Genomic DNA, 27,445 nt, shown 5'->3' with positions numbered 1-27,445 from the left:
GCTAGGAGTCAAAGTTATTGAAAGTGCAGTGAAATCTGGTCGTAGAAGAATTCAGAAGATCCCTTTCTTTGCTCCCACTTCTTCTAACAGTATCACTGGAGAGTGTATTTTCCCTTCCAGCAATAATTGCCAGTGAGAGATAGGGAAGAAATTTCCACAGGCAGAGAACATTGAGGTTTTACTTCTGGGCAGAGCTGAGTTTCTACTTTTGTTTTTTTTTTGTTTTTGTTTTTTGATCTGGAAGACAAGTTAACTGGTGTTGGGGACACTGTCATTGTTCTCTTAGTCTTTCTATTGGCCTTCACCTACTGGCTAGGTGCTTGTCTTGTATCTGCTATATGGTAATTCAAGATTCACCTTTTTTCCTAGGGCTTGTTGTAGAAACCTCTTCATGTATGTCTAAGATAGGTCCTTTCTTTCCTTGAACGAAAGTCTAAACTGGTCAGCATGGATAGGATTTTTCTCTCAGGCCAAATCCATTATTATTGTATTCTTCTGAGAGTTTTCAAGTTTCTTGCTGAGTGATTTTACCCTTTCTTATTTACTTAAACTGCACAGATATTTTCTTATTTTAAAATTCTTGAGTTATTTCAATGAAATATGGGGCAAAGAGAGTTTAAATGGGTAGGTTTAATTTGCCATCTTGAAAACAGAATTCAGAAGAAATCCCCTGGCTGGAATGGGGAACATTGGGATGCCTTCTCTGAGGATTATAAAGTCTAGTTGGAATAGTATCATTCTGCAAAACTTTAAGTAAGCTCCTGGGCACAGCAAGAAGAATGATCCAAGGACTGCACATCACTCAGTGTCATTCTAGTGTACAGTCTGTGTTGATGGAGCATGTGCAGAATTGGAGAGAATATATTGGTGGTGAGCAATCATGTAAGAAGTAGTAGGTTTGCCAATTCTTCACTGGCAGTCCTTTGCTCACATAAACATTTTGATTTAAGGTAGCACTCATTTATTCATTTTTTCTTTCATTTATTTAGTTAATATTTGTTGAGTGTTTATGTGACGCCTGGCTCTGGAGCTGAAATATATCAATGAAATAAAATACAACGTGCCTTCTCTTATGAATTTATATCTAGAAGGGAAAAGAAACAACGTAAGTAAGCAAATAAATAACAGTTTCACAGAGTGATGATGCTTATCATGAAAATAAAGAAAAGCAGGGAGTAGAGATGTATAGAAACTCGGGCTATTTCAGATAAAGCAATTAGGAGGTCCTTGGAAGGGGATGGGTTTTGAGCAGAGCTCTGAATGATATGAAGTAGCAAGCTATTCCTAGTTCCTGAGAAAGCACATCTAAGCCAGAAGAAGCATGAAGCTTGGCTGGTCAGAGAAAGAAATAGGTCAATGTGTAAGTATGAGTAGGATAAGAGAAGCCACACAAGTCTTTGCAAACGAAGATAGGAGTTTGGATTTCCCCTCTCCCCCCAGAAGTGATGAGTAGTCATTAGAGGATTTTAAGAAGAGGAACTTGACATGTTATTTTGAAAAGATCTCCCTTGTGGCTGTGTATAGGGGAAGAAGGGTGGAATCAGTAAGACCAGTTAGGAAATAACTTCAATATGTGCAAGCAAGAGGTGGTGGTGATATGCAATGCATTGGAAGCAGTAGAGACAAATAGGAGTGAACAGTTTGGGGGCGGTTTTAGAATTAGATCATGCTGCCAGACTAGCTGCGGGAGCTGCACAGGAAAGAAGAATCGAGGATGACTTCTTGGTTTTGAATTTAAACATCTGGGTGGATGATAGAACTATTCACTGAGATGATGCCCAGGACAGGTTTGGGGGTTCATTTAAGGGTAGGAGAGATCGATAATTCTAGAAGGCTGGGATTTCTGGTAGGGAAATCAATAATGTTGGAAGGCTTGGAATTCTGGATGTGACTATGTGAAATAGGCATGAAGGATTGTGGGATTAGTCCTGATGAAGGGGGAGGTGGGTAAACAGGCCTAGTTTTATCCTCCTTTCTTGACCAGTGTCTAATAGGGTCTTCCTAATCAATGTGTGGTCAGACACATTGGCCTGGGGCTTTGTTAGAAATGCAGAACCATGATCTCACCATAGTCCTATTAATCAGAATCTGAATTTTAACAAGACCCATGTGAGATTCCTGTGCATATTCAAGTTTGACTGTTAGAAAGGAGGAACTGAATTCAATCATGAGGACACATCAGACCAATCCAAACCTAGAGACTAGTCTATAATCTTCAAAACTGTCAAGGTCATGAAGGTCAATGAAGGACTGTAGAGCTGCTTTAATAAAGAGAAATAAAGAAGGATGGTAACTAAGTGCAGCACATTATCCTGAATTGGAGCTAGACTCTTTTGCTTTAAATGATATTCTTGGGACAACAGGCCAAATTTGAATTGGTTCTCTGGATGAAGGGTATATAAGAGTTTCTTACTGTGTAATCACCTTTTTAATATGTGTTTGAAGGTTTTGTTTTTTGTTTGTTTGTTCGTTTGTTTGTTTTTGGTAATTTTGACTACTATGGGCCCCTGCATACAATGTTAAGATAGATGTGGCAGAGCCCAGAGAGGAGTTTTTAGGGATCTAACTTGAGTCCAAGGGTGCCTTCCTTAAAATCTCAGCTAGTGAGCAACGAAAGCTTGTGAGATGTACAAAGTGCTCTGCAAAGCTCTCTCAAGTTTGATTCCAAGTGGTATCACAGGCAAAGAAGGGGAAGACTTATTGAATATCAGAGAGGTAGCAAGAGAAAAACTCAGGCAGACTGAGGGGTCACTGTAAGATTCATTCCCAGAAAAGGCTATACAGGATGACACCATAAAAACGTTTATAGCTCTGGTTCATTTTTCCTATCGATGATTATATAATGTCAAAAACTTTTTATTTGCCTCTTCCTCTACTTGTAGAAATTTATGCCCTTTTACTTAAAATTGCCAGGATACATACCATCAAGAGCATATCTCCAAAGTACAGAACAGTTTTTACAATCATCAGTGACAATGATTTGCCCCGCATACCTGGAGAATGCATGAGTAGGTTAGTCTTTATCCCAATGTGACTGACGAATTCCCTCTCTGAAAAGACTACAGTCTGGTACTGTTGCCTTGACCATCCTAGCATAGGTAATTTTAAGTTTAAATATCATGCCTTGAAAGCTAAGGGCAGATAATTCTTAGAAAATATTAATAGAATCAAATGTAATCTCGAGGTTAACTCACCATTCACCAAGCAGGTGTCTTTAGTTGTTGTTTGAAACTTAAGTTCCTAAATCAAAGGTCAGATTTCAAGAGACTGGCTTTCATATTGAATAATAAAAAAGCTTCAGAAAAGTGTTTACTTTTTTTCCATTGGAAAGTATAATTTAGGTCCCGAAATGCATGAATTGAATAAGTAAATACTGTTTCATCAAAATCATGTATTTATTACTCATAAGTTGGGACAAACCCATTTCATAAGAAACTGTGTGCTCATTTTTTCCAAGTTGTTTTATTATATAGCATCTGATTTAGCTGCTCCATCATGACCTATGCTGATAAAAGTGAATGGTATATTCAGTCTACTTGCAAGATGTGGGATTTCCTTCAGAGATAAGAAACACTTTGCTGCTGCTTCCGTTTTTCTCACTTTGCTGACATCTTCCACTCTGTGGAGTCACAGTTTTTGAAATATGTTGACAGCCGGCACAGATAAGCAATGAACTCAGCCTTAGGTCAAGGACTGCAAAAGGTGGCTCATGACTGAATCATCTGCTTAATTCAGAACCCATCTCTTGGGGAGATGGAGCCTGGTGTGACATGGAGGCTTTTGTGTGCTACCTTGTAGGGGGCATATAAGACTTTGAATAGAGGAACATTTTCTCTTTTTATCTCCTTGTTTCACTAGTCACTTTGATTTCAAGTGTATGCAAGCATTGAGTGTCCAAATAAAAGAGGAAAAAATACAGTCTTCCTAACCCTCTTGGATGCTCTTATTTCTTTCCCATTCATATGTTAAAAGCTTACATTTATGCCTAATTCAAAAGTTATTACAGGAATTATCACAGTGAAAATTATCATAATAATGATTCTTTACTTCAGGCTCTTTCCACTATCCCCCCACTCAACCCCATTAGGTCTAATTGTTAAAAAAGCATGCTTTCTTTTCCTCAGTCACTTGAAATGTTTCTCACTTCCAATGTGACCTAGAGATGGAGAATATGTGGGGAATAGTGTTATATTTCCCTGCAATGAGCTTGAGACAAATAAACACTAAGACTTCTACCAAAGCGGGGAGAAGTTATGAGGGACTGAAGCAGTGGCTGATGGGGCGTATCACTACCCAGACAGTCTCTGCTTGTTCAACATACAGTTGACCCTTGAACAACACAAGGACTAGATGGACTGACCCCCACACAGTGAAAATTCACATATAACTTTGACTCCTCCAAAACTTATATTAATAGCCTACAGTTTACTGAAAGCCTTACTGATAAAATAGTCGATTAACACATATTTTGCATGTTATATGTATTATATACTGTATTCTTACAATAAAGTAAGCTAGAAAAAGAAAATATTGCTAAGAAAATCATAAGGAAGAGAAAATACATTTATAATACCATACATATTTATTGTAAAATATTGGGTATAGGTGGACCTGTGCACTTCAAATTTGTGTTGTTCAAAGGTCAACTGTATATTGAAAAATATTTAAAGTTTGTTTACCCTCAATGTCTCTAAAATTGCTTACTCAATAGAATAGTAAAGAGAGCACTGGTTGTCCCTATTTTTAGGAAATAGATTGTATATTAAATTAAAAGCATTTGAAATATTATTTATTTTAAGAATCTGTGGCTCTTTAATGATTGATTAATGACTGCTAATAGTAATATAAAGTATCTGCAGATGGAAATTCTTACAATAAAACATGTGTGACTCTGACATAACCATGACTATGTGCGATATTTTAGATACCCTTGGTTCTTAGCCCAAATAAGAATTGAAAATGGAAATGAATGTTGACAGGAACAAATAGAAGAAAGAATTGTTAAAATTTAATGCCTAAATAAGTAATCAAAAGCTTTGAAATTTTCAAGCCTATTAAAGAAGATAACATACATGGAATATAAATACATGAAATTTTATAATATCTTTTAGATATAAATGGCATAGTTAGATTAGTTTTCAGTATATTTTGTTAGTTACTATCAAGCTGGGATGGTTAAGTGGATAAGAAACATGAGTCATTAACACCATGTTTAAACTAGCCCAAATAACATTTAATCTTATTCTTGGCCCTAGTCTGCTTGTATCTTACAAAACAAGAGTTAATTTTGCACTAATTACATACTTAGCATAGATAAAAAATAGCCAAAAAAGGCTTTATTAGCCATCATAAAGTCATTTTGTAAGAGTAAACAAAATTGGTTACATATTATGTAATTATAAATATTTAAATTTTGTTCCTTATTTACCAATTAAGGTATCATAAATCCTTTATGCTCACCTGGATAAGCTCAGTAATGTTGTGGCAACAAATGCTCCCCGTATCTGAGCAATGTGTGTCTCATTCACCTATAGTCTAGCCGACCCTTTAAAGCAGCTGTCCTCCACATGTTGACCCAAAACTCCCGGCTGGCCACATGTCAACCTGTTCAAACAAAGCCATACACTGATGAATATGTTTTAAAAATATATTAATTTTTGATTTATCTTGGAATTCTTTACTGGCCGAACTAAATTAATCTATTTTTTCCAACCTATAGTCAAAAATGTAAAATGATTACCACATGCAGACAAATACATATACACGTACTTTAAAAAACTTTCAGTCTTCTAGATGATGTACTGAATACACAATTAAATACTCCCACCTCACCATAATAACATAATTAATATAAAATATTAGGATGATAGAAAATATGAAAAGTGGTCAATTAATATCTAGCTGCAATCACAAATGAGAAGAGCCTTTAAGAGACCAGGAGCTGTGACAAATTGCTAAGAGAAAGCAAAAGGACAACTATGGTGCCAAAATGAGGCCGAGTGAAAAGAGGCAGTCCCGGGTCCACAGAAGGACATGCCCAAGGAAGGATAATTATTAGAGCAAGTAGTACATGACAAAATCTTTTGAGCGAAAACTTCCCAATGAGATAATAAACAATGATTAAAGCCACTAAGGTTTGGAGTCATTTATTACAGTGTTATTGCAGTCAAAGCTTAACTAGTACAAAAATCAAGACCTAGTTTTTGGGGGCAAAAGCACTTAGAAATGCTTTAGTTAAGTAGATGCTATCGATTATAAAATAATTATTCACTTCAATACAATTCCACACCTATTGAGTATCTGCTGACATGCCATATTAAACACTATTCAAAATTTAAGTATAAATATTATTAAATAGAGCCTACAATGAGATTTATTTCTGAGAAAACTAGGCTCTTTTTAAAATTGCTTCGGAGAATATACTCATGCCCATTTGTGTACAGATAATGATTTTTTGGATTAGACTGATTTTTAAAAAGCTTAAGAAGTTAGGTTTTACTATTGAGAATCTAAGTAATTATTTCAACTCTTCTAACTATGGCTTTTCAATATTTGTGTAGATTGACATTTTGAGAATAGTTGTTCTGAAAATATTTGAAAATACACCATGCGAGAATAAGTAAACATCTTCAAAATATAAAATAGAAGAATAAGGGCCCACAGGCACCCCACGTTGAGGGTGTTAGAATTTGAGGGGGGAATTAAATAAAAAGATGATGGTGTCTCTTTTAAGGGGTGTATATTTAAGCCTAATTTTGTGTTTGTGTTTCTTGTTTTAGACAGCCTATTGAAGTATAACTGACATACAATGAACTCCACATAATTAAACTGCACAATTTGATACGTTTTGACACATGAATATACTCATGAAATCATCAACACAGTCAAGACAGTGATTATACTCACCATCCCTAACATTTTCTCTTGCTTATTCGTAATATCTTTGTGATCCCTGTTCACTTTTGGTAAAATTAAACTTTCAGGTCCATTGTAGGGCCTGCCACTTAGTAGGCTCCCAATAAATTTGGTTGAACAAAACTTAATTCTAGAAAATACTGTACTTTATTATTTATATCTTTATCAGAAATACTTATCTAAGCATGTTTCAGGCATGCAACTTTATGAAGTAGTTATTGTTATTATTCATACTACTATTATTATTATCTCTTTTACATAAAAGGGATTAGAGAGATTATGGAAATTGTATGAATTAATATAGTTTTGAAGTTCATATTCAGGACCTCAGAAAGTTTGTAGGTGCTCACTAATTATCTGGTGAATGAATGACTAAAAGAATCAGAAAAACTTAGTGATCCCTAACCCTGCAGTTGTAAACTTCTTAAGACCAGGAATCATGACTTTCATATAAATTTTGCTATTAAATTGTATCCCCAGCATCTAGTCCATTATTTTTATAGAGTCAGTGCTCCAAAAGTGTTACATGAAACTAATGCATTTCCTATGAAAACAATGAATAGTCTTGAGAATCTAGGTTGTTTAACTACTTTTCAGTTAAGCCTTCCAGTGCTTCATTACTCACCTGGGTCACTCAGAAATAGTTATCTCCTAAACTTTGGATAGAGAGGAGGTTCTCTGCATAGAGACATTCCCTCAGTCCTTATATTTCAGCTTCATACCCACCCAGTGCTTTTTGCAGTACTTTATGTCTCCAATGACTCTCCTCTATGAGACTTTCTTCCACTCTGATGAGGCAGTTAGCACACTTCTATCTCTTTGCTAATATCAAAATATCTGTTGTACTTTTCTCTTGCTATTGTCTTTATGGATTAATGCCTTTTTAATTCCTTCATTGCCATTTTTTGGAGTTTGGGGATGGAGAGAAGATAAACATGTATTCAACAGAAAAAGAATATTGCTAGAGGCCCTCTTGTGTCTCTTCTCTGTCACTACCACTGATCTCCCCAAGACAACCACCATCTTGACTGGTGATACTATAGATAATTTTGTCTGATTTTAAAATTTGTATGTATAAAATCCTACGGAATGTGTCATTTTTTTGTCTGGGTTGTCTCATTCATTATTACTCTTATTTGATTTACTAATGTTTCGGGTATGTTTTATTCTCATTGATGTGCTCATTGATGTGCAATATTCCATTTTATGAATATAGCTAAACCTAATTTTGTATCTTATTAGGTTGTTTTCATTTTGCAGCTACTACAAATTGCTCTTGTAAAAGACTTCTGGTGAACATATTACAAAGTTTTATAAACCATATATTTTGAATGGGCCATATCTCTGCCCAAGTTTAGTTTTCTAAAATACTCAATCCAACTTACACTTCCACTAGCAGTGAATGAACATTTCAATTGCTTCAAGTTCTCACCCACACTTGGTATTTCATTTTAGTCATCCTGATAGATGCATAGTTGTATCTCATGATGGTTTAATTTGCTTTTCTCTGATGACTAATGAGGGTGAAGACCTTTTCATGCTTACTGGATATTTGGATATTCTCTTTTGTAAAGTGCCTGTTCAGCTTTGTTGCCCATATTTCAATTATGTTATTGATTTCAGGTTTTTTTACTTTTTTTATGCAGTTATAGAAAATTTTATCATCTTTCATAAATAAATTGTGGTGTAAGTAGATACAAATAAAGTGAAAAAATAAAGAAGGTATCAAATCAAAACTAACCATAAGCAAAGCCTTTTGAGTGTAAGACTTGACTCTTTAGTACTAATAAACTATACATAAGACTGGAAGAGCTAAAATTTCAATATTATTAACAGCACCATTTTTAAACAGCAAGGACACAGTTCTAAGTCTAATATTAATGTCAATCCCCAATGATCATTTGTGGTGATCAAGCTTTAGCTAGTCCCTGAAGAACTTCATGAAACTTATGAATAATTAAGAACTGTTGTAAATGGACAGTCTCATATGAGAGATACAATTAATTAACATTCTTATGTCCAATATACTGTAAATTTTTATTATATAAATGACTATTATTTTAAAATATTTATTTGCAAAAGGATAAAGCAGCAGTAGTTACCATTCTTGGGTTAAGTTGATAACTTTTTAAAAATGTAGTCTACATTTTCTACCATAGATTAGTCACACTATAATAGCTGTCCTAAGTTATGACTTTAGGAAAATTAATCAACCTAGAACTAGAAACTCTTTAGTTACAAAAGAACATTATATTTAAAACATAATTTAATAGATAAATCAATTAAGCTAAGGCATAATAGAACATTTCACATTTTCAGGAAATATAAAAATAGTTTTTTAAAAATGGTTAAAAACAATACTGAGAACTCAAGAAAATAGTAATGACTATTACATAGGTCCTAGACCAAACTGTATTACACTTAATACCACCTACGAGATATAAATATATCAAAACATTTCAAGGAAATAAATTTAATGAGAACTGTTAGAACAAAAATATTTGTAAAAAAAAAAAAACCCAAAACAAACAAAAAAACTCTTTCCCTCTCATTAGAAGCATGATGATCATGAGGGATATTCAGTCAAACTTAATGCAGTTTTTAAAATTATAGGCAGATATTAACTGAATGAGGAAACGTATTAATTTGGGACACCAAAAAGTATAAAGTAGGGACAAAATTATTTTATTTTGAGGATGAGTAAATAAAGTGATGAGAGAATAATTCTAACCAATGAGATCCAAATACATGGATTTTAATTTTCAAGACTAAAGTTTATAAATGTTTAACTTCTGTGACATCATTAAGGAATTCAATATTTCACTTAATATTATTAATTTACCAGCTAAGATTCTCTCTTTATATATCAAATTTTTTTGTTTTAGTATTTTTATTTATTAAATTTGACTATCTAATCCCTTGCCTTCCTCAACTGATTTATTGAATATAACTTAATTGTTTTTCTTACGACACAAATTTAGCAGTATAAATGAAACTATAGTTTCTATTAATAGTATAAAGCATGATTTTATCCTGCTGAGGTATAAGCAGCAAATACTTTGGGAGTTGCTGTGGATGATCAGAGTTGGTAGTCCCTTGTCAAAGCCAAAACCCAATGATTATGCCGGCAAACATACCTGGAGGTCAGTGAGATACTTCACGGTTCCCTAGGGCCAAATTGAGGATAAAAAGCCAATGTTAAATCAAAGATAGCTTACATATAATAATCGCTACTACATGAGTGGTGGGGTCATGGAATTATGGCATCAGAGATAGATTCAACTTTGAGATATTTCACAAATTTCCAGTATGATTAGAAGCCTTTATTTGTGCTATATGAGTCTGTAAGTATATTTATGCCGAAACAACTGAGGATGGACATATGTGGAGTTATGTATTAAATTTTTCTCTTACTTATTGGATGGTTGTTAATCATCAAATGAATGATTGCAGCAAATATTTCATTTTGTTTCTAATTTTATATAACAGAAGTTTCAAGGATAATAATTTTATCTTTACAGTGACAGTCTCCAAGAGGAAAGATTACTTGCAAACATTTGCTGTTAGTTGGAGAAAGCAGATTCCAAATTGTAATGACCAATGTTAAAAAATCCTAGATCATTAAGTACAAGTTTGGGCCATGTATCTTCTAATAGTTACAAATCCAGTTTTGCCACTAATGAGTTGAGGCAAGGCTGAGGGTGCCCAGCAATGGCCAAGGCATTTCTTTGCTTTATTTATCATGTTAAATAGTAGGAGAGAGAGAATTGCCAGTGTGTTTACTTTTAATTGTGACATAAAGTCATAATAATTAATGTGAGGGAGTCAAAATTTCTCTTTCTAATTATCATTATGAAAAAATACACACATTTGTACCATTATGCCTCAAGAAGTTTACTTAATTAGCTATGGGAATTTTGATTACAAATTCTATTTACTTAGAGAGTCCAATATACAGTACTTTGAATCATTTTCGCAAATCTTTTTTCCTCTATTTTTAATATCTGATGAAAATTTATATTTCCTGAAATATAAGGCACAGAATGAACAAGAGTCTCTTCTGCTCTTTTCTGTGAAAACTTCCTTGTTAAGGATGTCAGGTAGTGAACAGATTCATTTATTTACTGACCCATTCAACAAACGTTCATTCTTTGGACACCTATAAAGGTGTCAGATATGTAAAATTTTTATAAGTAGAACAAATTATTTTTAAACTCCCTGTTTTTAACAAGTAAGATCATAGAAGAATCCATCACAGATGTCTTTTGGCTGAACTTGGAGTAAACCTCAAGTTTTTTTATTTAGAATTCTTGTTCATCTTACTCTATTCAGAACTTGGAAAGACCCTTAATTCTAGAATATTATACATAGAGGCTTCCAAAATGATCCCCCACTAGAAAATAATGCCAAAGGCTCTATACAACACCCTGCTTTACTACTAATAATTCTTTTTTTTTTCCATAAATCTCCTGATATAAAGTACAAGAAGCATAAGTGCTTTTTCTAAAATATGGACCAATTGGAGAACCTTGCAGGTAATTCAGTTAATAAGTGCCTTATAGTCACCTATCCAAGTATATCAAGTATGTTAGAATCTGTGTCTATTTGATTAGTTACATTTGAAGGCATCATCTCATCAAGCTTATAGATATGCATCTTCATTCTTGAAGACCCATCCATTTTCCGCACAGGTCAATGTAGAAAATCAAGTGGAGATGTGATAGGTATTACATTCTTTGCATCATGTGAATTTTTAATAGTGACACTAATATCTGCAGTTCTTTCAGAGAATTATCCCATTGGACATATTTTCTAGGATTGTGTCGCATAGTTTCAGTATCTCCAAACTAACCTTTCTATCACATTATCTTTTAACCTATAGGTGAGGGGGAAAATGGCAAAATAAGCGTGAAATGGAGTTGCGACTCCTATTGAACCCACTGTGAAGTAGAATTTGATTAAGCCCTTAGCCCTGACTCTAATCTTTGAATTGCAGTGATTTTCTTGCTACTTAGCCCTTAATAAAACCTCAGAGTCAATAGTCTACTATTCTGTTCCCCAGTGCCAATTACTTTGAAAAACAGCTGTAGCATTCTTTGGGAAAATGTAGAGATGACATTCTATATATATTTATGATAATGTCATAGTGCCCCTCTTAAAGAGCAAAGGTGGGTCTTTGAAACTGGACAGGGCTTACTTTAGTTTTGAATCTCATCAAACTGAGAAAGTGATTACATGTACTCTCTGCTAATCAAATTAGTATACTTTATCCTGGGCATCCATATTAGTCAGTCCTTCTGTTCTAAAACTGTGCTCCTTTGTCCTTGGTACAAACGCCCTCTGAATCCATTCCCGTATGTGTTTCTCACTTCTTTGCTTATATAAATCAGCAGGTTCCATATTTCTTTTAGTTGTAAGATTGCTTTTCCCAGGCTTGAATATTTTGCTGTCCCCACTCCAGAGCATGCTGGGATAGAACTAGAGTTATAAGCCTAAAGGCATTCAATCATGTGATTAGAACGCCACCATTGGAACCCCTCAAAGCTACTGCATCCAGGCCATACATACTGCCACCTCTATAATGAGTATCTGGCTTCTTTGACTTTTACAGGGGATTCCTACCAAAATATACATTGTGGGAGACCCTACAAACAGGGAAAGGGTTTGAATGCCTTATACCAAGATGAAGACTAATATGCACCACATTTTACAGGTGGAGAAATGCAAGAAAATGAGAAGTTCTTATTAAATGTGGTAACTTCATTCTTATCATGTATTCTTCTATCAGTTCTTTTAAAATATCTCCTCTCTCAAGACTCACACCCAATTTATGACTATAAAAATAAATCGTTTATAATTTATGTATGTTGAGTAGTTTCAACAAAAGCATATCCTTTATACGAAGTATGTAAAGATTTTATTCTACTCTCTCAACTTATTGTAGTAATAAAATCTGTATCTAAAAATTTCATAGAGCAGAAACCTTATGATAGCAATGCGTATTTCAGGAGGTATCATATGGCTGTGGTACTTATAATTTTTATGTCATTTTGGAAATAGAACATTTAAATATATAGTATTAATAAAATAAAAATTCCTTATGGGATTATTGGCTTTTACCATATTGATGATAAAAATAGATTAATTCATGCTTCATGTAATTATGATGTAAGATTACTTATCAAGAGAGCATTACTTTTTTGAAAATATAGTTTTTTTATTAAAAAATATTTCAATTATAGTTGGTGTAGTTGAAAATATAGTTTAAAAAGTAATCATTTAGCATGGAATTCTTTGCTATGACCAAATCTTTATTTACTAAAAGTTATTTTTGCAAATTATCTTTCGATATTATATATGATCGAATATAAGGCAACATCATTCTCAAATTATACCTTAAAAAGAGATGTTCATCTTACATTGGTGTCATTATAGATCTCTTATAATGGAACACTCATGAAAGTACTTTAATTTGATCAAAAAATTAAGGGGGAAAGGCATATTTGCCTTAAATTACATCAGTCAAAGTTAGTTTGGATGCTTGAAAAACTTACCTGAAAATTGGGTAAAAGCAGGCAAAGGAATTTAAGAAAGAATTATTCCTAAATTGCATGACATGACAATTTAAAGTATTTGCAGTTAACAAGTAGCAAAAATTGTGAGCAAGAACACTGTTTTTTGATAACATATTTTGGGGAAATGAAAGAATCACCATGTATTCATTCATACTCACATGGTAGTCACATATGACATTTTATTTTGTAGCTCACTGTAAAGCTAACATTGAACAAATATATGTATCTAGTTTACACATGCTCATATAGAACTATACTTATGTTCGCACATATAGTTACATATATTGATATATGACTATATGTATAAGTATTGTAATTACATTCTTTCTTCACTTAGTTTTTATTAATATGGATTTATTTCTTCTTACTCAACTTGGTAAATGGATTAAATAATGTCGCAATTGTAATTATGTCTATAATTATACTCATAGCATTTTTGTTGTTGTTTATAAAGGGGTCTAATGCCATTCATAGACAGAATAATGGGTTGTTGCAACTGTAGCTTCTTTGCAAGTCTAGGCTTGCTTAAAGGCTATATGCAAATATTACTCAAGAAATCATTTGGTCCTTTCCCAGAGAATGTTCCTTTAACATAGGAAGAAGTAGACTTAGTTAAAATAATTTCTATACAAGGTCCCAGTGTATGTTAATTTCATATTCTAAGAAACTGAGACAAAACAAAGGTAGAAATGGGGAGGTTAAGACTTCCTTATAGAGTAGATGCTCCACATATAATTATGTGGACAAGTCCATTTTGATGCCTAAAATGGGTCTTGGTATGTTACACATTTAATTTGCTAGTAGAAATTCACTTAAGCCTATATATTTCTTGAAGTAACATCTTTAAAAGTAGTTAATGAAACTGGCATGACCTGGAAGTCCAGTCTTGTGACTTTTAGTCATGCTGTGGGGTTTCCTCAAACTGGGGAGCAGTTGATTTTTATTTGTGATTAGACAGACCATATGAACTGACAACCAGCAGAGGGTGGAGGCAAACCCATGCGTGACTACCTGTCAAGCCTTCCCTCCAGTCCCAGAAGAGTGAGTTAGGAAACCTCTGATCTCATCTGTGTAGAGTTCAAGTAAGGACACAAGATGGCAATTTTTAAGAGTATTTTGAAGGATGAACACCAGTTAAGTCAGTGTCTCATGTCACCAAAGACAAGAGAATATCAGGCACATATTACTTAATAAATGTTGGTTGAGCGAATAAATGACTGCAAACTTCTCAAATTTGTCTTTAGTCTATGTCTCAAATTTACTTTCTCCACTGCTTGTAGGTTATCATGCAAAAAATATATGCAAGTACTTTAATAAATTGTAGTTTTCTCTATTAAACAAATATCTTTTGTTGTTCTACGGATATTTTCAAATGACTTTAATATTAATTTTATTAAGGTAATATATCTCATAGTTTTTTTTTTTAAAATGATGTTAAAATTCTAATAAACTAGGACAAATCTCCTCCCAAGCCCTAGTCTCAACTCCCACAGGAAAATATTTGACTTTTCTAGTGTTTTTTTTTAATTGTACTTACTTACTTATTTCTAAATGACTTGCTTATCCTGCTATTTCTTTATTTAGTGATTTTACACATTATTTGTTGACTTTATAATAGTTGAGAATTTAATCGTCTTTCACACACATATACACTGACGGTCTTTCCTTATCCCCATCCTCTACATGCAGTTATATCATAGTTTATGGTTACACTTTTGTCAGCCATTTATAATTATATCCACATCTGCACAAAGTGGTATATTATCATTATGTTTCTCTTCTCTCAGAACCTTCTGTTTTTCCCGGAGTTAGTAATATCTTTTTTTTTCCAATTCGTTTAATATATTTTGTACCTACTATAATTATTCACGAATATCCCCATATAATATTTTAAATAGTCAGAATAGTCAGAATTTCTATAACAAACAACACAAAAAGTCTCAGTGCCTTACATGGTATGTTTATTTCTTACTCATGTCACATGTGGCAGCTAGGGTTTATATGTCACACAGTCATCCAGAGTCACAAATGGCTTTCATCTTGGGACTTTAATGTCTTTTAGGGCCTCAGAACTCTTCATTAAGCCTGTGTGTGTAGTCTTTGATACTAATGAGGAAAGAAGAAAAGCATAGAAGCTCTCATAGGTTATGAGGGAATGGCCTGGAAGTGGTGGTAAACATCAGTGCTACTCACATACCATTGGCCAAAACTCAGTTACATGCCTCCCTGCCTGCAAGGGGCTAAGAAATGAAATCTAGTGGGGTACATAGAAAAATGGGAACATGGACTTGGATGAGCGCTTCCAGTTTTGACAGCACACACATTTATCAAGAATTGTTCAAATGGACATGTACATCAAATAATTCTTTTCTTTTCTTGTTTTTTTCTTGATGATTTCCCTACTGCAATCTAACCTTCTTATCTCTAGGCCTGCTTCACAGATGTTGCTCTGCAGAATTTACTGTCTCCTCTGTTGGTTCTGCATTTCCTGGGTACTATCTCTTTCTCTTTCTTGATTTATAAGCTCATTTTTGGAACTCTTCTTTAAAAATGGTATGGAAGTATATTTTTGAATCCTCGCATATCTGAAAATATCTTTAATCACATTTCGCGAATATTTTGTCTGTGTATACAAATCTAAGTTCAAAATAATTTTATTTTTAAAATGTGAACACATTTTAAGAATCTTCTGGATCTATTATTACTCTCAAGATATCCAATGCAATTTTTATTCTTTTCCTTTGCATGTGATCTGCTTTATATTATTGGAAGATGTTTTAGGTTTTCTTTATTCCTGGGCTTCTAATATTTCAAAATGCTGTATCTTAGTGTGTTTAATTAATTAATTTAAAATTTTATTCTCCAGGACTTTTGGTGAAACTTCTGATCCCCAAAATTCATGGTATTCATTTCTGGAATTGTTTCTGCATAATTTCTTTAGTTAACTTTTTCATCCCTTTCTGGATTAAAAAAAAAGCACCTCTTTTCTGGAACTCTCTGGGATTTCCATTAGTCAAAAAATGTTTCCCTTTTCTCCAATTTTTTATTTCTATAGTTTTTTCTATTTTCCTGAAGATTTTTCAACTTAATTTTATAACCCATCTGTCAAATTTTTCAAATTTTGAGCATATTTTCAATATCGAGAGTTTTTTCTGTCATATATAAATTTATTTTTAATTCATTTTCTGTAAAAGCAGAGTAAAAATGCGTGTGTTCAATTCTTCTTGTTAAACCACAAATTACTCTAGTTGGCTCTCTCCAGAAAATAAACCTCCAGTCTCCTGGAGGGCTGGGTTGAGCAGATGGAGGAAGTTATGGGTGGTCGATGGTGTGGCCGTGGGGCAGGGAAGTTTGAGTCCAAGCATTCTGCGTACAGACATCTAACCAAACTCCTGTGTTCACCCCACCAGCTAGCCTCCTTCTATGGTGGTGTTTATGCCTCCTAGGCCTGAGCCTCCCGGGGTTATGCAGGGAGCACTGTGCTGCTTCTTATCCATAACCTCTCCTACGGACATGCAGTAGATTCACTCTTCTCTACCGAAACAGTTACCAAGCCTCCATCAATTTGACTTAGGTTCTCCCAGCCACCTATTGCAGTTTATTTTGTCTTTGTATGTTGCTTTTCCCTTTTATTTCTCTTTATGATTTAATAACATTTAAAAATTAATTTATTCTTGTGTAAGAGGAGTTTGGGGAAGGGGATCTGAAACATGCGTAATCAATTTGCCATTTTTCACTAGAACTTTCTCATGTACATTTATATCCATTTACCTCAGTGCTGTATTTATTGAATGATAAACCTATTGACTGAAATTATGTCTATTTAATTTGTGCTAAAAAAACTCCAGGTATAGGAAGGCATTTGTTTTTTATTATGACACAAGATGCTGTCACCATGTTTTTACTGGTTTTCCTGGATATTTTATTCTGCTCTACCTCTGTTCAAAGTGAACTCCGTGAGGTGGCCAAGAATCATTTCTTGGATCTTCTCTTACCTCCTTCTCCTCCTTAGAATCTCTCTTTCCAGAGGTGAGAACAAGCCCCACCTCTCAGGTAGCTGAGTAGCATCACAAAGTAACACCAGTGGCCCTGAGCCTCAGGACCCGATAATGTGGCAAGTGACTCCGGGAGAGCTGTCCCTGTAAGAGTTGACCCTATGAGGCAACTGACACACTTATCTGGGGAAGAGTGACAAGGAGCAGGCGATAAATGTGTGTTAGACTTTCTCATGGCAGAAACTGTCCCTGGAAATAGTCGGGAGGCAGAGCGGTACAGTGATCACCTGAGACTTGCCTTCAGGATCAGCAGACATGAGTTCCATGTTGATGGACCTTCATGATTCTGGGCACATTGTTGGGGCTTTCTTAACCTTGGTTTCTTCATTCTTAACATGCGGACAATAAAAATAATAGATGCCTTGCCTATTTCAAAGCAATGTTGCGAAAGTCAAATGAGATGATCTATGGGTAAGGGCTTTATAAACTCTACTGCAAACATAAAATAATAGCTATTAGGATTACTGTAAGTGAACACATCAATGATGTGAAGAATACAGATTATCATTATATAGCACAGAGAATTGTTTTAAATTAATGTGCTATGTACAGTGGAATAAATTCAAGGTTGTTATGTTCCATCTCTTACCTCTCTCTTGGCTCATGAACACACATTGTTATATACTTAGATATTGCTGATGGATGCAGAATAGATTTGCTGCAAATTTTGATTTCCAGCATATATATTTTGAAAATCTACACTCCGAACTTCTTATACTTTCTCCTGGTAGATCAGAATTATTATTTTTTTAATTGGACCTTACTGTGGGAAGCTGAAGTCGATAAATGCTACCAAAATAATAAGTCTAGCTAACATGTATATAGAATTTACTGTGCCAGGCACTGTTTGATGCACTTTGCTGATGTGAATTCATTTACTCACAATAACTCTATGAAGGCATTTTATTATGTCCCTTTTCCAGATAAGAACATTGAGGCACAGAAACTAGAAGTTTCCCTATATTTTCCTAATAGAATTGACAGAGTCCTGCGGAACTGAATGTTTTCTCCCATACTCTTCTCCACCATTTGGCTCTCGTTTTGTGTTTCCTTTCAGTTTGGGGTCTTCATTGACCCCCTTCCACAGCACTCCTCTGGGAGACAGATCTTCCTAGCTGATTCTCTAGGGCACTCTGTCAGCACTGAGTCAAACAATGAAAATTTAAGCTGTCATCTCATTGTTTACCAACATGAGTGCAAGCAACAGGTTTGGAACTTTTAAATTTTCTTCACACAGGAATAAGTCAGCTGCTATTATATGTATATAGCTTGGGATTCTTACTTTTACAGTCAGGCTGTAAACTAGAGTTGTCAGTCTGTCTGAAATGTGATCCAAGAGGTAACCTACTGATCTCTGGAGTGACAAGGAGGCAAAGATGAGTGTGGTGAATACTGATTAATGTATTCATATTTACAGATCCTAACTTTTACAACACGAATTTCTTTCCAACTCCTCTCTCATTTCCCGAGGCCTTTCTCCGTTTCTTCGCTGGCAATTCCTTGCTCTCTCTATAGTTAATGAGACATTCCCTGGGGAGGAGAGAATGCGATACGTTGGTGGCAGTCCTTGCAGTGCCCTGGGCTCTTTCAATAAGACATGTCGAAGAAAACACGGGAAAATAAAGGAATGAGAATGAGCTGCTGCTAGGGCTTGAAGCCCCACAGAGGAGAATTTAACCAGGAGCCAAGCGCGTTTGAGTCACCATCAAGATTTGCCAGAGGTGAGCTCCGCACATCCGCGTTAGGACTGGGAGACACGCCTTCTTCTCACACAAACCTTGCAGATCCAGGCGCCTCAGACTGCGGACTCAGGGGTGGTGCCACAAGTCCTTCCACTTGCAGTGCTGACGGGCAGGGGCTGGGGATCGGCCAGCTTGGGACCTATCCAGCGCCACAGGTTGGAAAAATAAGGAACTATCCCCATGATGGTCGCCCTGTAAAGCAGATCCTGTGTCGTTGCTAGTGTGGAAGCCCAGGAGTTCAAGGGCTCGGGAAAGGAGAAGGACGCCTCTGAAACCTGACACCCAGCCCTCTCGCAAAGGAAACTTCGCAGGCTGGTGAGTTGGGGAAGCCGGGCTGTTATTGCTGGAATGTGTTCCCACCCACTCGGGGTATTCTCAGCTGCTAGCCTGCGAAAAGGAAGTGAGACGTGGATGAGGAGCTGCAGGCCGGCAGAGAGGCGACCAGAGCCTGTCGTGTGAGCGCCTTGGGTCTGCGGTTCTACAGAAATCCTAGCGAAGACGGTTGTGTGCGGGGGAATGGCATCAGAAAACTCTAGCTGGCTGTCTTCGTTTTGGAATTGCATGTAAAACAGCTGGTTAGGATAAAAAAAACTAGACACTGCAATGCCAATTTTCTTCCATTTGTATATTAAAACAACCCAACCAAACATTTAATAATAATAATAATTAATAATAATAATGAAAATGGTATGTTTAGAGTTTCACTTCAGAAGTCATTTAGTGAAGCAAGCCAGGCAAGTGATAGGACATTTCTTTGCACTTCCTCAGGTGAAATAGCTGTAGAAAAATCAGAAGTAATTTCTCTCTTCCGATTTTTTGCTCGGTTATTTCTAAATTCTGATCCAAGTGTTGCAGCTACTGGGATGGGAGCATGTGTGTTCTTTCGAGTGATCATAATAAATTAGCTTCCAAAATAACATTATTTAGTTATCTGAAGACTATTAAAGCAGGTGAAATGTAATCAGCAAAAGCTAGAGGGGCTGCCTTCCTAGGAAAAAGCTGTGTTTTGGTTAAAGTCATACCTATGACAGGACATGTTTACTAGCTTTTTATTTCAAGATCTACAATTAAGGGTGTAAGATTCCAGTTGTTGAAATGGAATATTATTAATTTAAGCTCAAATTAATAACATGTAGTCCCAGGATTATCTGCAACAAAATTATTTAACATAATAATAGTTATGAATTCTGATTTAGTTCTGTTTAAAAGAAAAATGTGTACTGTTTTTAATATTTAGTTACATTCATGCATATTCAGTAATATTATAAATAAATATTATATACATGGTGGTATAGTTCTGAATTTGAAAAGTTAACAGAAAAGATAGACTTCAGCATTATAGCCTCAGGTATTTAAGTTTATTGAATTTTCAAATTACCGTAGAGTCCAAATTGTACTATGAACTGAGAGACATTCCCCTAAATATTTTCTAGGTTCCCAACATAATCCTCTACCCAGTTGGGATCAGCACTTCTTGAAAGCGAGATGAGCTTCTTAAGGATCACCAGAAAAGGGTGCTCTTGACAGATAGTTTCCTGTCAAGAACTGACTATTGTCTCCCATAAAATGTTGCCATCATTGCTGTGGAAAGGAAACTAAAACATTGCAGATGAAACTGGATGAGCCTGTTCTCATAGTTGCCAAGAAGGAATAAAGGGAATCTGTCATATGTAAGCAAACCACAACTCTCTCATAGGCCATTTCTGGAACAGGAATATTTGACCTGATAGGTAAGGTAACCCTAAGATAATCAATCATCTCAGCTCCTTGTCACACCAGCTAATAATTAAATTATCTGCTGTTTTCTGAATCGCTTTTCATGTATTTAACTCTCCTGGAAAAGTGGAAGTCATCCAAAGCTCCAGGTGGTTCAGAACAGAAATCTGCTCTTTTCTCACCCTCGCTCTGGGGAATTTCGAGTTAGGTTTTTTTTTGTTTTTTGTGTTTTTTGGCTTTCAGAGAATGGAGCATGAAACACAGACCAACTAGTCACAGAAAGTTCAGCACACAATTAATCCAGTTTCTTGAGTTGAATCATCAAGGCAGGTTGACCAATAGTTCAACTCTTAAGCAAGTAATTGTAATGTTGAGATGCAGGAAAACAATTACAGTAAAACCAGACAGGAGAGACATGTTGTTTTCCATGACACGTATGTTGCTTTCTAAAGATGGTGGCTAAAGGGGAATGACTTTTTTACTCATTCTTAGTGCATATGGAGCTTAAGTTTATTACATAGTTGTAAGAAATAGTGACATCACTAAGCACAATAAAAACCTTATTATAAACCCCATAAATGGAGTTGAGAGTATTACTTAATTTGTTTCATGCTTTTACAACTATTATTCATGTTCTCTAATATATTAATCTTTCATGGGCCCTCCTTACATGGAAAAAAAAAAACTTTTCTGGAGTACCAATGAGAATAAAACTGTTTGACACATAGCTAAAAATACTTTCAATTAGACACCTATGCCAATAAATAAATTAGTAATTATACAAGTTTCAGTGCTATTTTAAAAACTTGAAGTACAATTATGAGAGTGACCTGAGAGGGGGAAGGAGACTGTGATTCAGTAGTCAGGGAGAGCCTCAAGGAAGGCCATCTTTTTACAAGATCACCATGGCCTCCTGAGGAAAATGTGTTGTAGAATGACCAGTGTAGAAGAGACACCAGTTAGGAGGCTGTTCCACTAGACCAGAGATGACAGTGGCATAGAACAAAGTGGAAAACAGTGGTCCCAAAGAGAAGTAGATAGAGCCAGGAGATATTTGAAGACAGGGATGACAGGATTTGCTGACTAATTGGTTAAGGGATGGGGACAAAGGAAAGGAAGACTCAAAATGATCGCCAGGTTCAGTACTAAAGATACGGGGTAGATGGTGAAACCGTTTCCTAAGATGGGTACAGCTAGCTGAAAGACATGTTCGAAGAGAAAATGAAGAATTTGTTTCCAGCCCTTTGAGGTATCTTTAGGTATCCAAGGGGAAATGTCAAACTAGGCTCTTGGATGTAAATATCTGGAGTACTTGGAAGAAGTCACAGATGAATATAGAAAGTTGGGAATCAAGTGCCTATGGATGCTATTTAGAGCCGCAGCCTCAAAGACATCTCTTAGAAAGATAGCAGAGAGATAGAAACATAGAAACTTAAGGGCCAAGTTCTTGCTTATTCTAGCATCAAGGGATCTTGCATAGAAGCCAGTAAAAAGCCAGCGAAGTGAGAGGCAAACCAGAAGAACGTGTTGTCATGGAACCCAAGCCAGAAAATATTTCAAAAAAAAAAAAAAAAGGGAAAGGTCAGTTGTGTCAGACGTGGCTAGAATGCTGAGGACTGAGAAGTGACGATTGCGTGTGGCAATTTGGAATCACTGGCCCCTTTGATAGGAGTTGGAGTTCTTAAAAATAAAGAATTCAGATAAACTATCTTTCAAAAAATTTGGAAATAGCATTTTGTATTATCTCAAAAGAGATACCACTAGAGAAATTCATGAGACTACATAGAGGCTTTAATAAAATCAGCTTTTAAAAATGGATTATAGAATAGGTGACTAAAGGGTACATAATTAGAAATACCTACGAAGGTGTTAAATCAGCTATAAGCACAGTATGAGGAAGAGTAAAATCCAAAGTGGGATAAAGCTTGAAAAAAATGCTGAGGAGAGTCCAAGATTATTCTAGTGCCGTTTAGAGCAAAGCAGTGACTAAGAAAGTTAGTAGATGTGAGAGAAAGTGGAATTTCTCACTGTTTATTGCTTCTCTCTCGTTTTCCAATGAAAGGAAATACTGTTCAAAAACAGGAAGGATATGACAATACTAAAAGAAAATTAACATAAAAGCAAGATAAGAAGTTATTGTGACTGTAAGTAACTTCTTTAAATGGGAAAGAACAACAGTGGGAGCTGTCAAGACCACCTGTCTACAGAAGTAGTGTTTTAGTTGAGACCTGAAGGATGTCTCGATGCCAGTCAGGTACACAGTTGAGAGAGAACAGTTCAGACAGAGCAAAAGCATCTGCCGAGTTCCTGACTTAGGACAGTGTTTGGTGCATTTAATGATCGTACAGAAGAGTTCAGAGCATGGAAGGCAGGTGGTAGAGAGGGCCACAAGGCGAGACTGGAGAGACCATTTGTGGAGTCACTGCAGGGACTGGATCAGGCCAAAGAAGACCAAGAAGTGCAGCATTCCAAGAGTTATTTGTTGCAGAGAAGGCTGATACTGGGAAGTTAGACCAAATGACCTTCAAGCTCTCTTCCAAAACCGTAATCCTTCAAATACAAGAACATAACACATTTGATGTTAGATAGATATTCTGGATTACAAATTAAGAGATAATAGAAAATGTAGTTAATACAGTTGTAAATAAATAACATAACAGAACAAAGTAAATAAGTTGTCACTACCATATAAACCAAATGTCTAATATCCAGAAATGCAGAACAAAACTTTTTTTTAGTAGGTAAAACTATATTCAAGGATATCAAGAGTCACCCACATAATTTTGGGAACAATTTCAGAGAAGGCAGACTAGATGTCATAAATTAGTGAGATTTACAACGAACATTAAGAAGTCCATCAATAATATAAAATACTGCTAGTGCTGAGTAATATGAGTAATATGAGTAATATGAATATGGCATTCAGTCTCCATAAAACTTAATTTTCTCCTGTGTGGAAAAAAGAAAAAGACTGATTATTTTAATATCCCTATTGTCTAGCTGTATATCTGGGTAACTTACAATCTTTGCTTTATGTTTAGTTTCTTTCTTCCTCCTTTTTTTTGTTCTTTTCCTCTTTTCTTTCCATTTATGTACCTGTTTACCCATTTAGATAGGTAGATATCCATAGATATTGATGTACGTATGTATATGTAGATATATATGTATATATATGCACACACTCAAAGAGAGAAAAAAGAGAAAGAAATATGTAGACTCTATAAAAGAGAAAAATTTCATTTTAAAAAGCTTAGGAAAAAAGTACAAGATTTTATTTTAATCTTTCTGTGGCATGCACATTTATTTTTAATTATAGTGATCTTGGGATCGACCCAATGTGTTTCTTTGTTGCTTCTTTCTTTAACTTGCTCAGATAAATGAAACTCTGTATTAAATATGACCTGAAAAAAACACCAGAATGAAAATAATTAGAAAAAGCAGAATTGCTTTGTATTCTATTTGTCCAATCTAACTTAGGCAAGGACTTTAGAGCCTCAGAAGTTTGTTAAAAGAATTATTCAGTTCTCGTTGTCTTGTATTCAAAATATACTCCTCTTATAAACAAATGTACTGTTGATAAATGTTTCTGGATATGTCAAATGTTTAAAATATAGAACAAAATTAAGTTTTCAAAAAGAAAAAAAAAACTAGGCATCTCTTAGTGCTTAAAAAAATGAAAACCTTTTCCAAGATCAAGAGCTTCTGCATGTTGACTGGGGTGCCTCTTTGCTTGGACTTTGGACCTCTGATTTTCTGAAGTTTTCTCCCAACTGCTGGGAAATGTGGGACATGCTATCTACCTGCTAATTTCTTAATTCTTTCGGTGAACTAAAGCTAGGTACCACCACTTACTATGTGGAGCTTATTATTCCCAGTCTCTGTTCCTATCCCTCCCCATTCAGTCTTTCATTTTAATCTTCCTAAGGTTGGCAATACCTGTTATCAAATGCTGGTTTAGAGGTAAAAGCTTCTACCAGAAATGATACAGAAAACAACACTGAAAAACATATCTTAGGAAAAAAAAATCACTTCAATGACAATATTTTGGTATTTATAACTGAGGGTTAAGGCATAATGAAACCAGCATAAATAAATAGAACATGACATGAGAAAGACCTGTTCCTTAATCTTCAATTGGAAATAAGATGCTAGTTTTATGAAGACTGCATAGTAGCAATAAAATGAAATGAGCAATTTAGGGTTTGCTTATCTCTCTGGATCTCACTAGATCATCATCAGGTGCTAGTTGTTTTGAAACACCATATACATTCTCCCGAAATCTCTCTTGTTAGATTTAAATTTTTATCTTATCTACGAGAAAAACCAAGCAAACCAAAGTAGAATGCATAACTCATTTGACTGCCCCTGGGTACCTCCTTAATTGAGGTGCATGCTCCCACTCCAAAACTGGCATACTTGATGAGATTATTCCTGGTTAAAGGTGAAGACCAGATGAAAATGAAGGGTAAGGGTCCTTGTCTAGTGCGTTTTTTCCTCTGATAGCAACAGGCCAACCGAAGGGCTTGGTCTCCTCTGCAGACTCGAAGAAAGTCTGGCGTGCATATGTTTTCAGTGCAAGCTGCAGGGGCGTCTTTGATTTCTATGTTGTGGTTTTCTTTGTAAAGCAACTATATAATAATAACTGAGTTGCTGTGAGAATGAATTTTCCTTAAATTATAATGTTTTTCTTCCTGGTTCCCTACAGTTTTTCTAATCAAGTGCGGTTTTCACGGTTCTGACTTCCTACAGTTTTTACTCTCTCAAAGTACAATTTGACATTTAATGTAAACTCATGCAGGAGGCCCAGGGAATCAGAAACTAGTTTCCTATCCTTTAATTCATGGAAGGTTTTGGATTAGGGTGATTTTAATGAAATAGAGCCTTGAAATATGATGTAATTGGTCTAGAGCAGTAATGTCGATTCTTGAAATCAATATAGTAAATATTTACACACCTACAGGAATAGGCGCCTTGAGAACAGAGAACTAATTCAAAAGATAAAAGGAACAATTCGAATTCATAAATGTTAACTATATATTTAAAGAAAGATGTTCTATTGACATCGTATTTTATAACTAGCAGTTACATTTATATTTGTCTTATTTTTCAGGAATCATGTTTTTTTTTTTTTAAATGTGTAGAAATTGGAATAAAGGAGTTAAAGAAATAGCTCAAAACTGCCTTCTAATATTTCTTTCTACCGTAAACATGTTATTGTGCATGGACACTTGATCCAAAAGATGAAAATAAGAAACCCAAGAATTATTGACATCCTTTGGAGAGTACAAATTCTACCTGGATAGCATAAAATTTAGAGAAAATGTCAAAGTAGTTATGTTAAAGTCGACAATGTTATTTATAAAAAATAAAAGATCTGCTCACCATGTTAAAACTGATAATAGCAATTTAATCTCTAATTTAATAGCAATTTAATAGCAATATAATTTTTATATATCTGAATTTTTATTAAAAAAATTTAAGTGACTTATGTATCAGCATCATATTTAGTACTTAGGTTGTAAAGATGAATAAAACATAGTTCCTGCTCTTGAAGAACTTAGAATCTGATAAAGTAGAGAGATATATGAGCAGATGATTTCAGTGTAAACTGGTAAAATTAGTGGGTTGAATGTTGTATTGTGATAATTAAGAGGAAGACAAATTTAAGGAGATTAAAAATGTAGAGAGATCAGTTAGGAGTGAGAAATAAAAAAAGTCTGAAATTAAGTCAGTGATTGTAAGTAAAGGTAGAGAAGAAAAGTCAGATTGGAGAAATTATTGAGTAGCATTGACCAGATACTGGGAGAAAGGAGAAATTTTTATAACATCTCAATTGCTGGCTTTAGGAGGCAATAGATGCACGCATAGTGGTCCCCCAAAGGTAAATGAGGTATAGAAAAGGTTGAGGGAGAGAGACATACTGTATTTGGGGTACCCGTGGTCATTCAATTGGATTTGTATAGAAGCATGTTGAGGGAGAGAGACATACTGTATTTGGGGTACCCGTGGTCATTCAATTGGATTTGTTCAGGAAAATGGCTCCCAGAGTCTAAACTGCCTAGGAGAGGTCAGGTTGGTAATAGTGATTGGGGAATACTGGTAGGCAAGTAATCACTAAAATTCATAAAAACTAATGCCATCTCTCAGAAAGACCCTGGAAGGAGAGAGGAATAGTAGCCATAAGATGGGACTCATAATTTTTTCCTTTACTTTAACCACTGCTCTGCTTTGCCTAATAATGACATTTAAGTTCTGGAAGGACTTAGAGAAAATATAAGGTTATATCTAATTATATATATTTGTCATTATTATTATTGTTAAATTGGGAGGATATTTTAAATATTTCTGTAACTCTTAGTTTATGACTGTGACATCATTTATTCCTTTTTGTAGGGCAATCACTGTAAGTAACATTTTATTTCCCTAAAATTCTGTTCACTCA

At 35.0% G+C, this 27,445-nt stretch overlaps 1 protein-coding gene across 3 annotated transcripts in view; it reads left to right on the top strand.

Moving 5' to 3' along the window:
* The window catches only part of RAB27B (RAB27B, member RAS oncogene family), a 125,506-nt gene that overhangs the window by 52,061 nt on the left and 46,000 nt on the right, over positions 1–27,445 (top strand). Inside the window, exon 1 of one of the 3 annotated variants that reach the window (XM_039841172.1) lies at positions 19,117–19,602. The exons of 1 other annotated variant lie outside the window; for it this stretch is intronic. Coding sequence is in view for 1 of the 2 variants with exons in the window: in XM_039841162.1 (XP_039697096.1) it covers positions 20,956–20,957 (2 nt within the window). In the remaining variant the exon portion in view is untranslated. Of the gene's footprint in view, positions 1–19,116; positions 19,603–20,679; positions 20,958–27,445 lie in introns of those variants that run through there. One more of the 3 variants, XM_039841162.1, reaches the window with a different exon arrangement.

This window comes from Pteropus medius, unplaced genomic scaffold, assembly GCF_902729225.1.
Source record: "Pteropus medius unplaced genomic scaffold, Ma_sr-lr_union100, whole genome shotgun sequence".
Taxonomy (NCBI): domain Eukaryota; kingdom Metazoa; phylum Chordata; class Mammalia; order Chiroptera; family Pteropodidae; genus Pteropus; species Pteropus medius.
Note: the sequence above shows the minus strand (reverse complement) of the source record. Positions and strands in the feature narration are given on the sequence as shown.